The following is a 16,479-nucleotide window of genomic DNA, read 5'->3' as shown; positions in this document are numbered from 1 at the left end:
AAACGTTCACATTAAAAGTGTCTACCAATACAAGACCTTTAGAGTGCGCTTCTGTCTAGATAGATATATATTCGCTTTGTCATTGGCTCACACATGTGTTCAGTTACAAAGCAGAAGTGCATTGCTGCTCCTTCAACAAATGATACCAAGAGAATGAAGCAAATTTGATAGAAGTAAATTGGAAAGTTGTTTAAAATTATATGTTTTATCTAAATCATAAATGAGAAATTTTATTTTCATGTCCCTATAACTAATCTTTAACAACGCTGCCGCAAACATTGCACATATGCTAGGGAAGCTGAATGCCACGCATGTGTAATGCTAATGGCAACCTTAACAAAGCTCTTAGTTAAGGTGGCTGATTGGTTGACATGTGCGATTTCGTTTTGGATCGATTCGAATTTCCGAAATAAAATACTGCTGAATCTACCGAATACATCCGAATCAATTCGGATGGCCGTGTATTACCACTAGTATTGTACAGTATATTAGGTTTTATCACTCTGCTATGGGTTAAACCTAATATACAGTACATAATACTAGTGTAATACACAGCACATCCCACCTAACACTTACTGAAATTCCGAATCTCTTCAAATTGAATCGAATTTTTTCCAAAACTAATTCATTCAAATTTTTTCAAATAGATCCGAACCGAAATTCGTATTGATACGAATTTTTCGAAGCCACACAAGTCTACTGATTGGTATTTATAATAGGCAGACACAGGTGCCCCTCTATAGAAGGTGCTTGTAGGCACGTGTCTACGCTGCCTTATTATAAATCTGGACCTGTGAGTTGTCCTGTAGCTTGTATCATGAAACACAGCTGAGTAATAAGCAAAAATGTAAAGGGACAGAGTACTATGAAGGTTTTTCGATAGTGCTATAACTGCTACTAACAAAGTGCGGCAGGGGATATTCTAAGGTCAATTGTATGTGTGTAATTTTTATGGGGAAACTTTTTAGAGAAACCTCAAAGGTAATCTACACTTTGTTCATATGATTATCAATATGAATCCAAGACACTAAGTTAGTAATAGGTAATGCAGTGGGGCACGGGGACTCTGGGTACAGTAGGTTCACAACACTAGATCATGTGACCCCTGGTCGTAAGAGGGGATTCCATCTCAGCACAACACAAGAGGTCCAATAGTTTAAAGGGACATGAAACCCAAATGTTTCTGGCAGTACATGAAATTTAAAAAAAAACTCAAATTTCTATTTAATTTGTTCCCTTTGTTGAAAATACACCTAGGTAGGCACATAAGCTACTGATTGGTGGCTGCACATGTCTTGTCATTGCTTTTCAGCTAGCTCCCAGTAGTGCATTACTGTTCCTTCAACAAAGAATACCATGGGAATGAACACATTTGATAATAAAGTTGTTTAAAATTGTATGATCTATCTGAAACAGTTTGGTTTACATGTCCCTTTAAATTCTATCCAATCTGTGTAACGATTTTTTATTTGTAACTTTTTTTTTTTTTAGTAAAAACCTTCTGGTGCCTCTATTACTATAGTAAGGGGTATCACCTGCAGCAGGATATGAGATACAGTTGCCACCTTTTTGGAAAAAGATACCGGCTAGGTGCCAACCCTACTGTCACAACAGTCATGTGATTCACTCTGCATGTAATTTAGAATAAACCTAATACATTTGTAAAGTTAATTACACACAACACACTCTGTTATGCTCTTTATATCTATCAAATGATTTCTAGTAAAGAAACTTTTTACAAGGATTCTTACTAGTGTTTTTGTAACTGTCTGGATACACCCTCAGGCATACCCCCCCCCCCAACTACCAATACTTAACTATAATAATTATACACAGTACAAGATCAGCTCACTCCAGCTATATTCCAGGCTACTCTATACAACAGGACTAGCACCTGGGTTCTGTACATAGGTGCAGTATAATAAGTGCGTCAGTAGACACTTCTGATCTTTCTATATGCAAACAAGCATACTGCAGTAGGGGTGAGATTCTGGGCTCTCTATGCACACACGGGCTTCTGTCTTCTCGTTAGATACACACGCATTTCTGTTGTCTCCTTAGACATTTGTACTACAGCACACACAGGTTCTCTCTAGACACACGTGTACTGCACCGCAGACGGGTTTCTGTCTTGTTTCTAGACACACGTGTACTGCACCGCAGACGGGTTTCTGTCTTGTTTCTAGACACACACCAGTGTTCTCCCCAGATAATTTTGCAGCTGAATGGCATTATGAAGTAGCTAGGTGGGGGCAATGTAATTTCTGCTGTCTAAAGCAAAAACTAATGGCATAATTTAAGAAATGTATTTAAAGGGACAGTATACACCATTATCATATAACTGCATGTAATACACTACTATAAAGAATAATATGCTCAGATACTGATATAAAAATTCAGCTTCCAGTTTAGCTCTGTTAAAAAGGTAGCTAGAACACACTTTAAGTGGGAAATAAGCCCCCCCCCCCCCACACACACATATGAAAAGACCCTTTACACAAACAGAAGCAAGCTGGAGTAGGTATACATCAGTATTCTAAAACTTTGGGGCTTGGTTAGGAGTTAAAAAAAATAAAAAATATATATATATATATATAAAACAATGTTATTTAAAAATAAACAAAACTACATTAAAAAAAAAAAAAAATATATATATATATATATATATATATATATATATATATATAAACCAACACCCTGTATGGGCTATATAAATGAACCATCCACAAAACATTTATGCAAAGAAAAATCAAGTGTATAATGTTCCTTTAATGACCAAGGACATACCCTGTACATCCTTAGGGGTTTCAAGCGGTGGAAGCGATCCTGATCGCTTCCAGCCGCTTTCCGGTTATTGCAGTGATGCCTCGATATTGAGGCATCCTGCAATAACACCCCTTGGTCATCCGATGCAGAAAGAGCCACTCTGTGGCCCTCTCTGCACCGGACATCAATGGCCGGTATTGTGGGCGGCCATCAATGGGCCCTATGACGTCGAGGTGGACGGGATCACCGGGGGTGGGTGCGTGCACAGGGTGGAAGCAGGTGGGAACGGCTGCACTACAGAATTTTTTTTTTTAATAAACGTGGTATAGAGTGGGGTCAAATTTAATTAAAAAAAAAAGGCATCTAAGGGATCTGGGAGGGGGTGGGAAAAATACACTACAAAATTATTTTTTTGTTTTAAAATAGCTTTTTTTAGTAAACTGGGTACTGGCAGACAGCTGCCAGTACCCAAGATGGCTCCCAATAAGGTAGAGGGGGAGGGTTAGAGAGCTGTTGGGGGGGGGCTCCTACACATCAGCATATGTAAATATGATTAAAAAAAAAGATACCTTTTATTTTAGTACTGGCAGACTTTCTGCCAGTACTTAAGATGGCAGGGACAATTGTGGGGTGGGGGAGGGAAGAGAGCTGTTTGGGAGGGATCGGGGGTGTAATGTGTCAGGTGGGAGGCTGATCTCTACACTAAAGCTAAAATTAACCCTGCAAGCTCCATAATTAACCCCTTCACTGCTAGACATAATACACGTGTGAGCTGCATTTAGCGGCCTTCTAATTACCAAAAAGCAACGCCAAAGCCATATATGTCTATTTCTGAACAAAGGGGATCACAGAGAAGCATTTACAACCATTTGTGCCATAATTGCACAAGCTGTTTTTAAGTAATTTCAGTGGGAAACCAAAAGTTTGTGAAAAAGTGAACGTGTTTTATTATTTGATCGCATTTGGCAGTGAAATGGTGGTATGAAATATACCAAAATGGGCCTAGATCAATACTTTGGGTCGTCTACTACACTAGACTTAAGCTAAAATGAACCCCTTCATTGCTGGGCATAATACACGTGTGGTGCGCAGCTGCATTTAGCGGCCTAATTACCAAAAAGCAACGCCAAAGCCATATATCTCTGCTATTTCTGAACAAAGGGAATCCCAGAGAAGCTTTTACAACCATTTGTGCCATAATTGCGCAAGCTGTTTGTAAATTCATTGAGAAACCTAAAATTGTGAAAAATGTAATTTTTTTTTTCATTTGATCTCATTTGGCAGTGAAACGGTGGCATAAAATATACCAAGATGGGCCCAGATCAATACTTGGGGATGTCTACTACACTAAAGCTAAAATTAACCCTAGAAGCTCCCTAATTAACCCCTTCACTGCTGGGCATAATACACGTGTGGTGCGCAGTGGCATTTAGCGACCTTCTAGTTACCAAAAAGCAATGCCAAAGCCATATGTCTGCTTTTTCTAAACAAAGGGGATCCCAGAGAAGCGTTTACAACCATTTATGCGATAATTGCACAAGCGGTTTGTAAATCATTTCAGTGAGAAACCTAAAGTTTGTGAAAAAGTAAACAATTGTTTTTATTTGGTGGCATGAAATATACCAAAATGGGCCTAGATCAATACTTTGGGATGTCTTGTAAAAAAATATATATACATGTCAAGGGATATTTAGGGATTCCTGAAAGATATCAGTGTCCCAATGTAACTAGCGCTAATTTTGGAAAAAAAAAAAATGGTTTGGAAATAGCCAAGTGCTACTTGTACTTATTGCCCTATAACTTGCAAAAAACCTGTATACATTGGGTATTTCTAAACTCAGTACAAAATTTAAAAACTATTTAGCATTGGAGTTTTTTGGTGGTTGTAGATGTGTAACAGAATTTGGGGGTCAAAGTTTATAAAAAAAAAAATTATAAGATATGATAAAAATAATGGTATCTTTAGAAAGTCCATTTAATGGCGAGAAAAACGGTATATAATATGCGTGGGTACAGTAAATGAGTATGAGGAAAATTACAGCTAAACACAAACACAGCAAACATGTAAAAATAGCCTTGGTCCCAAACGGACAGAAAATGGAAAAGTGCTGTGGTCATTAAGGGGTTAATAATAATTTGTGCAATAAAAATTGAACATTTTTACTATTGGCTAAAATCAGCTGTGTGGTGCACCTGCTAAAAAGGTCCTGGGGGAAACACTTCACACACGTGTACTGCTCGGCCTCTCTTTGTACTACAGGAAAGCAGAACTCTGATATTCTGATCTGAGCACACTTCTCTAATTTGTCTTGGGCTCACGTGCTTAAACCTGGGACCTTCCATACTCTGTCTACAAATGCCTATTTTTCTATTTTGGGAGAAATGGAACATTTATGCTCATACTGGAGGAAAGTCTGTTAGTCTATAAATATTTGCCATACAACAGACATTCCGTCTCCCCCTGGATACACGTTCCTCACTAGATGCAGCATGATCAGCGGTGTAACAGGTTTTTATAGGGCGCTGAATTCCTCAGGGATGCCAAGGGTATAAACTGGAGAAGGCCAGCACAAAATTGTGTATAATATATAATAGGAGCCGGAACTAAAATAATGTAAGAGACCATTCTTCACCTTTTGCTTTTGTGTAAAAGTTGTGCTTGTTTCACACTCCCTAGAAATGCCAAAAAGTAACTGCTGTAAAATGCTACAAATCAAACAGCTGGTTAATTCAGTTTGCAGCACTTAGAAAGTGAAGGTCACTGAGCATGCTTTTTGGCCTCTGATGGGAGTCAGGGATAAAAAATTTTACCACAAAAGGTGTCTGTCCCTTTAAGTGTCACGGCTCCCTGGATTTGTCAGACCTAAGCATCTTGCAGTGATGCTGAAGCTAGAGGCACCAAAAAAAAAGTGCTTAAAAGGACCTTCATTTCAAAGATACATCAAGGTCCAAAAAAATGTTTTTTTTTTTTTTTTTTAATTAAGGCAGATATTAGAAGTTATTAAAAAGTATCCAGAAAGCCATTGGTGCACACTGGACAGGATGTTTCCCCCGTTTTGGATGCAACAATTTTAATTAAATGATTAAGGGAGACTCTCTTCACCATCCAACTTTAGGAACAAGATTTAAATATGTAGGTAAATATCTATTTTTTTATTTATTAAATGTCTCTGTGGAATTACCTATGTAGCAGAAATGAGAGCGAATCAATGAATATAGTTCCAATATTAGGTAATAGTATTTTTGTAGGCATCAAGTAACTTTTTCATAACCAATATGAAAGAATATGTACAGACATGATCTTTATATATTTATGTAACATGAAACCAAATGTTTCCTTTCATGTTTCAGAAAGAACAGGGTTTGATTAAATAGTTTTCCAATTTACTTCTATTATCTAATTTGCTTAGTTCTCTTGGAATCCTTTGGGAGCTAGTTGCTGACTGGTGGCTGCAGATATGTATCTTTCATTGGCTTACCAATATGTTCAGCTAGTTCCCTGTAATGCATTATTTCTCCTTCAATAAAGAAGACCAAGCAAATGAACCAATATTAATAACAGAAGTAAAGTTGGTTAAAAATGTATGCTCTATTTTCAAAGTCAAAGAAATTTTGGGTTTCATATACTGTAATTTAGTCATATGCTCAAATAGACATGATTAAGGGCCAATAGCTGGTTCAAAACATTTTTTTTGGACCCCGACGTATATGAAATATAAAAAGGTCTTTAACATTTAGCATGCTGTTACATTTTTTGTTAGTTGTGCTTGAGAAGGAATTGGCAAATCCTTTGGTTCCCTGGCTGCACACCTATGAATTCAGTCTCCTAGGTAAGAGGTTGTTTGTAGCTAGAATGCACAGCAAGGTGTGTTTGTCAGTTTGACACAGTCAGTGTGCGCTTACATTGAGGCTATAAATAGGTTTGTGTGCCAGCTGGTACTCAGGACACAATTGTTATGGACCAAATCTCATTTTATGACCATTTGAGACAGCACTGAAATCATATACGGACCTGCTACCTACCCAGAAATTCTCAGAGAGACCGTTAAGTCATGATCTTGCAAAGGGATACTAAATTAGTACTTTTGCTTCCCATCACTTGTTTAATTTTGCATTGTAAAACAACTGTGCAGTAAAATTAATTTTGAAACAAAGGTTCAGTGATAGTTAAATATGTGAACCATGCTTAAAAGATCCTTATATAAAGCCACAGATCTAGGAATAACTCTTAATACCCTAAATGAACAACTTGAAAGAAAATCACTACTCAATCCAAAATGAGCTGAATAAATCTGTGGCGCTAGGCAAGATGAATATATAGGTGTTTATGGCTAAAGTCAAATATAAAAATCATCTGTAGATTAAAGTATGTAAAATGCATAGATAATGTTTAGCTCTGGAGCTACAAGTATAAATATCCTCTTTAATCAATAAACAAAAAATAATAAACCAGTGTAGTATCAATATTTTTTTATTGATACTACACTGGTTTTATATTTTTCATTTATTGATCAAATAGGATCTTTATATTTCATCTACAGATGGTTTATATTTGACTTTAGCCATAAACACCTATATATTCAGCTTGCCTAGCACCACAGATTTAGTCAGCCCATTTTTTCTTAAAAAAAAAAAAAAAAAAAAAAAAAAAAAAAAAAACTTGTCTTCCCCCACTACCCCAAGAGACAATGTAGTACATTCAGAACTCTAACCCTGCTACATGTAAGAGCATTGCAAGTTTGCATTACGGACCCCAATGTGTTATACACATAAGTAAAGTTCTGCTTGGGGCTTTGGAGCAGAACTCAGCTAGTGATTGGTGGGGGTTGTGCAGCTGCTGGTCCCGATTGGCTGACCCACCGTATACTGCTCAGGAACAATACTTGTAGCTCCAGAGCTAAACATTATCAATGCATTTTACATACTTTAATTGTAACATGTATTTTTTGTTTTTGCATCAGAATATCCCTTTATGGTTGAAAGAGACAGTAAACACCTAGATAGAGATTATATACTGTATATATATTTTAGATATATAAAATGGAATGAAACAACTTTGCAATATATTTTCTTTATTTAATTTGCAATTTCTAATACTCAGAACTTGAAATGCACCTTGCTGACTTATGGCTAACAGTACAAAATGCATTTATTTGCCGTTACCTGTTAAAAGCAATTAGACAAAATGTATGTTATGACAGTGGCTAGCCTGTCTGCTGACTAAAGACTTGATTGGCTCCTCAAAATAAGGAACGGTGGGTGCAGTTTGGCTACTGAAAAAGAATTACAGTAGAAACAAAAAAAGTTAATTTGATTTAAAAATATTAAAGTACATTAAACCCAATTTTTTTCCTCCATAATTCATATAGAGAATACAATTTTAAACAAAATTCCAATGGACTTCTATTTATCTAATTTGCTTCATTCTTTAGATATCCTTTGTTTAAAAAATAGCAATGCACATGGGTGAGCCAATCACATGAGGCATCTGTGTGCAGCCAACAATCAGCAGCTTCTGAGCCTATCTAGATATGCTTTTCAGCAAATATCAAGAGAATGAAGCAAATTAGAAAGTTGTTTAAAATTGCATTCTCTTTCTAAATCATTAAAGAAAAAAAAAATTGGGGTTAATGTTGCTTTAAGACTTGTCTGATGTTATTCTATAGAAACGTCTTTAATTAAACAGTGCTTGCTGTTCCTTTAAGAACAAAATTATCCAAATATCACGGGTGAGATGGGTTATTAAACTGCAGAGCCCAATGTATTTATATATTTTTTTAATTAACACTTGAGGAATGCGAGAACACAAAATGTATATAAAGGTTTGACGACATCAGGCATATTCAGAAGGATTTGCGCAGAAGAAAAACTACAGATCTTTCATTGAACCTAAAACACGGACTCAACGTTCCCCATCTCCACACAGACAGTCTTGAGCTGGGAGTAATACTCGATGGCAATCTTCCCGTTCTCTCGTCCGAAACCTGCAGCCAAAATGATCAGGTCACAAAGCAGTATATACTCAGCACAGTGAAGGATATAAGCAGTCACCATCAGGTACATTACAGCAGTAGCGCTGGGGCTTAATGTCACAGAACAAATACATCAGCTACCAATAGACAGTATCATCAGGTACATTACAGCAGTAGCGCTGGGGCTTCATGTCACAGAACAAATACATCAGCTACCAATAGACAGTATCATCAGGTACATTACAGCAGTAGCGCTGGGGCTTCATGTCACAGAACAAATACATCAGCTACCAATAGACAGTATCATCAGGTACATTACAGCAGTAGCGCTGGGGCTTAATGTCACAGAACAAATACATCAGCTACCAATAGACAGTATCATCAGGTACATTACAGCAGTAGCGCTGGGGCTTCATGTCACAGAACAAATACATCAGCTACCAATAGACAGTATCATCAGGTACATTACAGCAGTAGCGCTGGGGCTTAATGTCACAGAACAAATACATCAGCTACCAATAGACAGTATCCTCAGGTACATTACAGCAGTAGCGCTGGGGCTTCATGTCACAGAACAAATACATCAGCTACCAATAGACAGTATCATCAGGTACATTACAGCAGTAGCGCTGGGGCTTCATGTCACAGAACAAATACATCAGCTACCAATAGACAGTATCCTCAGGTACATTACAGCAGTAGCGCTGGGGCTTCATGTCACAGAACAAATACATCAGCTACCAATAGACAGTATCATCAGGTACATTACAGCAGTAGCGCTGGGGCTTCATGTCACAGAACAAATACATCAGCTACCAATAGACAGTATCATCAGGTACATTACAGCAGTAGCGCTGGGGCTTAATGTCACAGAACAAATACATCAGCTACCAATAGACAGTATCATCAGGTACATTACAGCAGTAGCGCTGGGGCTTAATGTCACAGAACAAATACATCAGCTACCAATAGACAGTATCATCAGGTACATTACAGCAGTAGCGCTGGGGCTTCATGTCACAGAACAAATACATCAGCTACCAATAGACAGTATCCTCAGGTACATTACAGTTGTATATTCTGTTTGAATCACAAAAGAAATTGTCTCATGTCCCTTTATGCTCTGAACAAAGACATTTGAATTTTAACTTGTATGTCCCTTTAAAAGGTCACTCCTTAGTTTTCGTGCAGTGACACCTACTGTAATGTCTATATTCAGGACTTATTAGTGACAGGATTTTGGTACCTACCAGATTTTTTGTAGCCTCCAAAAGGCAGCTCCACTGGGCTGATGTTGTAGTTATTGATAAAGCACATTCCGGCTTGCAGAGCAGCCACTACCCTGTGCGCTCGCTGGATATCCCTGAGGAGCAGAGAAAGTCACTGGGTTAAATAAATCACAGTAGAATGTGCAGCTGTACCAAGTAGTTACCAGGTGCATTTAGTGAACAACTTGCAAGTTCTCCTGGTCTAGCAACTGTATATAAATTAAGGTACCAGGGATGGCAAATCTATGCCATAGGTGCTCAAGGTGGCAATCATTTAGACTCTGGGTACCACCATAATGCTTCATTACATTAACTGCAATGAGGAAAAATCAGGTCATTGTTGATTTATCACAAAAAAAAAAAAGTCTTTAATATCCCTTTATTTAGTCACTTTTTAATGGGCATTTGGGAATCTTCTAAAATGAAATTCTATGACATATTTGGGCACAGACTGAACAAAGCTTTGCTGCCCCTGGTCTGTTCTACAGCAGATCAATATGAGTCCCATCATGCACTGCATAGGCTCAGGTTTGTAAAACTTTATACAGCCATTATCAGTTCAATTTACTTTAATAAGATTAAATCAATGTATAGAAATGAAACAAGTTGCAGGCTGCTAATGGTTCTGTCACAGGAATAGTGCTGTTACACAAGGGGGAGTCAGTTTTAGAATTAAATTATTAATCACACACATTGTATGCCCAACCACATCCAGTTGTGCCTCTCTTTCTCCCCCCCCCCCATAGCAATAAAAGCGAGCTGGTGCAAACCTGGTGAAGACACCTCCTGCCAAACCGTAAGTTGTGTTGTTGGCTCTCTCCAAAACCTCTTCCTCTGTATCGAAGGGCAGAATGGACATCACAGGGCCAAATATTTCATCCTTAACACAGGTCATGTCATCTTTACAACCTCCTGTAAGCAAGGAAAGTATGTCCAAAATGTATGAGGGGCCTGATCGTTACCAGATGGTAGTTACTGGCAGATCAGCTTCACTGTGTACAGCAATAGTCTTACCAAGGTCAGGGATTTATTTATATATTACGCACAAGCCACCATTTGCAAATAAAGTTTACATTTTAGAATATTGAGTGAATGTTTTTTTTTAAATCACTGCTTTTATCTAGACTATTCTAAGCAAAAGTATGATTTAATACCATGATCAGTTTTTCCTCTCACACGTGAGTTTAATGCCAAATGTAAAAGGGGTGGTTAGTGAATGAGATACCAGTAAATACACAAATTTACTGTGAGAGGTGGTGGCTGGGTAGTTAACCGTTTAGCTCCCTTCTCATTGCAGTTAGAGGGACATAATACTCTTCTGCTAAATCACTAAAGTGATGCAGTATAACTGTAAAAGGCAGACAGGAAAATATCACCTTAACATCTCTATGAAAAAAAAAAAATATGATATTTTACCTCACAATTTCCTCAGCTCACCAGAGTAAGTGCTCTGGTAACAGTTAAACTTCAGCTGCAAGTTGGAGGTAAAAAATAAATTAAAAAAAAATATGCTTTGCTGTGATCTCATACAATTCCACAGTAAACTTCCTTGAACTGAATAGGAAAACATAACTGCCTGCACGTGCCAGATACACGCTCCCTTGCAAGTCCTGGGACTAACACCGATTACAGTGGGGTGTGAACACTTAGGTAAATATCCTTTTATACAGAGATGTTCAGGTGATGTTTTAAAGTCAGATTTTTACAGTTATGCTGCATCACTTTCGAGTGCTTTAACATTTGAGTATTATGTCCCTTTAAGTTAAATACTAGTAGAAGACGCTGCATAGCATTAGGATTCAGTACAGTTATTACATTGTTTATAGTACTCAGACACTGCAGACTATTAATAGTGTAAGTAACTCTTGATTTCATAGACTATTAGTATAGTCAGAATGACATTGATAGAAGAAAGAGATTATAAAAATGTAGTTACTTATGCCATCTCTATGGAGTCATTGCCAGGCCTGTCACATGGCACTTGCAGGTGTAGTTCTATACACGGACATGTCACCTGCTGGCATAACATGCCATGCTACAATTTGGACCTTAACCCTGTGGCTATTTATCTTCCAGGCAATGCTGCAATGAGATCTCTGCAAACGCCTCATTTAGACATCCAAAATCCAGAACTATAGAGAATAATAATTTGTATAAAAAAAAAAGTCTTTAGGAAATAAACAGAATAAATTACGTACTTACCCAGTACAGTGGGCAACAGGAAGAACCCGCCTTTCAGTTTAGCGTCTTCTGGAGTGTGAAGTTCACCCCCACAGAGGACTTTAGCTCCCTGAAACACACACAAAAAAAAAAAAAAAAAAGAGAGTTATTGCTTAAACAATGAAGTTGAATCAATTTACATATAAAGTGAATCTAATACCTGCGGCGGTTTAGTCCCTGCTAATTCCCATTGGCGGATACAATAAGCATTTTTAGGAAATAATTAGCTAATAAACATTTCAGTAGGTAAAACAATGAACACTGCTATATTCAGTTTATTATAGCTGTCCCTGTACTTTAAATAGGTTTCATTTGATTGTAAGGCTTGTTTGGAGTTCAATGTGTCCTTAACCCTTTAAGGACAAGCAACGTACCCTTTCTATTGGGATTTAATTTTTAATAGCGCAGTCTTGCAGGTGGCGTTGGGACCCGCGATATTATACCCAAGAAAATCCTTAACCAGCAACTTACAGGGTAGTTAAGGGGTTAAAAGGGCCATTCTAGTCTAGCGGGGGGGGGAAACAGGGGAAAAACAAAAACAAAAACACACCACCACATTCATTTTTTTCATATTGACAAGAGTCCATGAGCTAGTGACGTTTCCCAAAATGTCTATAAAAACACCCCTCACCACATCCACAATTCAGTTTAACTAATAGCCAAGTAGTGAGGTGATTTAAAAAAAAAAAAAAAAAAAATGGGCCTCATGGACTCTTGCCAATATGAAAAATTAATTTATCAGGTAAGTTCTTACATAAATTAGGTTTTCTTTCATGTAATTGGCAAGAGTCCATGAGCTAGTGACATATGGGATAGAAATACCCAAGATGGTGAAGTCCACAGAAGAGTCACTAGAAAGGGAGGGATAAAATAAAACAGCCATTTTCCACAGAATTTTTTTTTTTTTTTTTTTTTTTAACATAAGCAGAAGAAGCAAACTGAAACAGCTGCCCGAAGAACTTTTCTACCAAAGACTACTTCAGAAGAAGCAAATACATAAAAATGGTAAAATTTTGTAAATGTATGCAAAGACCAAGTTGCTGCTTTACAAATCTGATCAACCGAAGCTTCATTCTTAAAAGCCCAAGAAGTGGAGAATGAGCTGTAATCCTGAGGTGGGGACTGTCCCCCCTCTAAATAAGCTTTATGAATCAAAATCTTTATCCAAGATGCCAAATAAATGGCAGAAGCTTGCTGACCTTTCCTAGAACCAGAGAAGACAACAAATAGACTAGAAGTCTTTCTGAAATCTTTAGTAGCTTCAACATAATACTTCAAAGCTCTTACAACATCCAAAGATCTTTCAAGAGCATTCTTGGGATTAAGACACAAGGAAGGACCAACAATTTCCCTACTAATGTTATAATTCACAACCTTAGGAAGAAATTTAAAAACGAAGTCCGCAAAACAGCCTTATCCTGATGGAAAAAAATCAGAAAATGAGACTCACAAGAGAGTAGACAATTTGGAAACTCTTCTAGCTGAAGAGATAGCCAAAAGAAAAACACACTTTCCAAGAAAGTAGTTTAATATCCAAAGAATGCATAGACTCAAAAGGAGGAGCCTGCAAAGTCTTCAAAACCAAATTTAGACTCCAAGATGGAGAGATTGATTTAATAAACAGGCTTGATACGAACCAAAGCCTGAACAAAACAGTGAATATCAGGAAGCTTAGCAATCTTTCTACATTAAAAAAAAAACCCCAGAAAGAGCAGAGATTTGTTCCTTCAAAGTACTTGCAGGCCAACCTTTATCCAAACCATCCCGAAGAAACTGTAAAATTCTAGGAATTCTAAGAGAATGCCAGGAGAATTTGAGAAGAACACCATGAATAATAGGTCTTCCAAACTCAATAATAAATCTTTCTTGAAACAGACGTACGAGCCTGTAGCATAGTATTAATCACTGAGTCAGATAAACCACTATGACTAAGCTGTCTCAAGGGCCGTTTTTCCATCAGGATCTCAAATTGTTAAATTTGAAGGTATGGAAATTGAACGGTCTGGTCTTAGAGGAAGTGGCCAAGGCTGGCAACTGGACATCCGAACAAGATCCGCATACCAAAACCTGTGAGCCCACGCTGGTGCCATCAGAAACCCATACGATTGTTCCATAATTATCTTGGAGATCATTCTCGGAAGAAGAACTAGAGGCGGAAAGATATAAGCAGGTTGGTAAAACCAAGGAACTGCTAAAGCATCCACCATCTCTGCCTGAGGATCCCTGGACCTGGACAGGTACCTGGGAAGTTTGTTTAGATGAGAAGCCATCAGGTCTATTTCTGGAAGACCCCACTTCTGTACAATCTAACAAAAAAACATCTGGCTGGAGAGACCACTCCCCCGGATGTAAGGTCTGATGGCTGAGATAATCCTCTTCCCAATTGTCTACACCTGGGATATGCACCGCAGAAATTAGACAAGAGCTGGATTCCGCCCAAGAAAGTATCCAAGATACGTCTTTCATAGCTAGGGGACTGTGAGTCCCACCCTGATGATTGACATGCCACAGTTGTGATATTGTCAGTCTGAAAATGAAATGAATGGTTCTCTCTTTAACAGAGGCCAAACCTGAAGAGCCCTGAAACTAGCATGTTCTAAAATATTGATTGGTAACCTCGCCTCTTGAGGTTTCCAAACCCCTTGTGCTGTCAGAGTTCCCCAGACAGCTCCCCAACCTGAAAGACTTGCATCTGTTGTGATCACAGTCCAGGTAGGACGAACAAAAGAGGCCCCCTGAATTAAACGATGATGGTCTAACCACCAAGTCAGAGAGCTGAATGTTGGGATTTAAGTATATCAATTGTGATATCGGAGTATAATCCCTGCACCATTGATTCAGTATACAAAGCTGGAGAGATCTCATATGAAAACGAGCAAAGGGGATTGCGTCAGATGCTGCAGTCATGAAACCTAAAACTTCCAAGCACATAGCCACTAAAGGGAATGATTGAAACTGAAGGTTTCGACCAGCTGAAACCAATTTCATTCGTCTGTTGAAGAGAGTCATGGACACTGAATCTATCTGGAAAGCTAAAAAGGTGACCCTTGTCTGAGGAATCAAGAAACTCGTAAATTGATCCTCCAACCATGTCTTTGAAGAAACAACACTAGTTGATTTGTGTGAGATTCGGCTAAAATGTAAAGACTGAGCTAGTACCAAGATGTTGTCCAAATAAGGAAACACTGCAATACCCTGTTCTCTGATTACAGATAGAAGGGCACGAGAATCGGAAAGATCCTTGGAGCTGTTGCTAGGCCAAATGGAAGAGCGACAAATTGGTAATGCTTGTCTAGAAAAGAGAATCTCAGAAACCGATAGTGGTCTGGATGAAATCTGAAGATATGCATCCTATAAGTCTATCGTGGACATATATTGACCTTGGTGAACAAAAGGCAAAATAGTCCGTTACCATATTGAAAGTTGGGGCTCTTACAAAACTATTCAAAAACTTCAGATCCAGAACTGGCCTGAATGAATTTCCTTTCTTTGGGACAATGAATAGATTTGAATAAAACCCCAGACCCCGTTCCTGAAAAAGAACTGGTATTATTACCCCTGAAAGCTCTAGATCTCAAACACACTTCAGAAGAGCCTGAGTCTTCACCGGATTTACTGGAACGAGTGTGAGTGAGTGAGTGAGTATCTTCTCACAGGAGGTCTTACTCTGAAACCTATTTGATACCCTTGAGAGACAATACTCTGAATCCACCGATTTTGAACAGAATCTGCCCAAATGTCTTGGAATAATTTCAATCTGCCCCGCACCAGTTGAACTGAATCGAGGGCCGCACCTTCATGCAGACTTGGGGGCTGGCTTTGGTTTCTTAAAAGGCTTGGATTTATTCCAACTCCAAGAAGGTTTCCAATTGGAACCAGAGACTTTAGGGGGAAGGATTGGTTTTCGGTTCCTTGTTCTGTCGAAAAGAACAAAAAACAATTAGAAGCTTTAAAAAATTTTTTTTACCCTTAGATCTTTTATCCTGAGGCAAAAAATAAAAGCCCTTCCCCCCTAGTGATAGTTGAAATAATTGAATCCAATTGAGAACCATATAAAATTGTTACCTTGGAAAGAAAGAGATAGTAATCTAGACTTAGATACCATGTCAGCATTCCAAGATGAGCCATAAAGCTCTTCTAGCTAAAATAGCTAAAGACATAGATTTAAGATCAATTTTGATATCAAAAATAGCATCACAGATAAAATGATTAGCATGTTTAAGCAAACAAACAATGTTAGACAAATCAGGATC

General features: G+C 38.0%; 1 protein-coding gene across 1 annotated transcript in view; it reads right to left on the bottom strand.

The window, feature by feature from the left end:
- Positions 1-7,821: 7,821 nt before the first annotated feature.
- ALDH9A1 (aldehyde dehydrogenase 9 family member A1) overlaps positions 7,822-16,479 on the bottom strand; it is a 28,576-nt gene continuing 19,918 nt past the window's right edge. Inside the window, exons 9-12 of the mRNA XM_053693879.1 lie at positions 12,209-12,296; positions 10,777-10,918; positions 9,989-10,101; positions 7,822-8,750 (exon numbers count right to left, since the gene is read on the bottom strand). Of these exons, the coding sequence (XP_053549854.1) occupies positions 8,656-8,750; positions 9,989-10,101; positions 10,777-10,918; positions 12,209-12,296 (438 nt within the window). The 3' untranslated portion in view covers positions 7,822-8,655. The remainder of the gene's footprint in view (positions 8,751-9,988; positions 10,102-10,776; positions 10,919-12,208; positions 12,297-16,479) is intronic.

This window comes from Bombina bombina, chromosome 10 (assembly GCF_027579735.1).
Source record: "Bombina bombina isolate aBomBom1 chromosome 10, aBomBom1.pri, whole genome shotgun sequence".
Taxonomy (NCBI): domain Eukaryota; kingdom Metazoa; phylum Chordata; class Amphibia; order Anura; family Bombinatoridae; genus Bombina; species Bombina bombina.
This window is presented reverse-complemented; position numbering and strand designations above follow the sequence as displayed.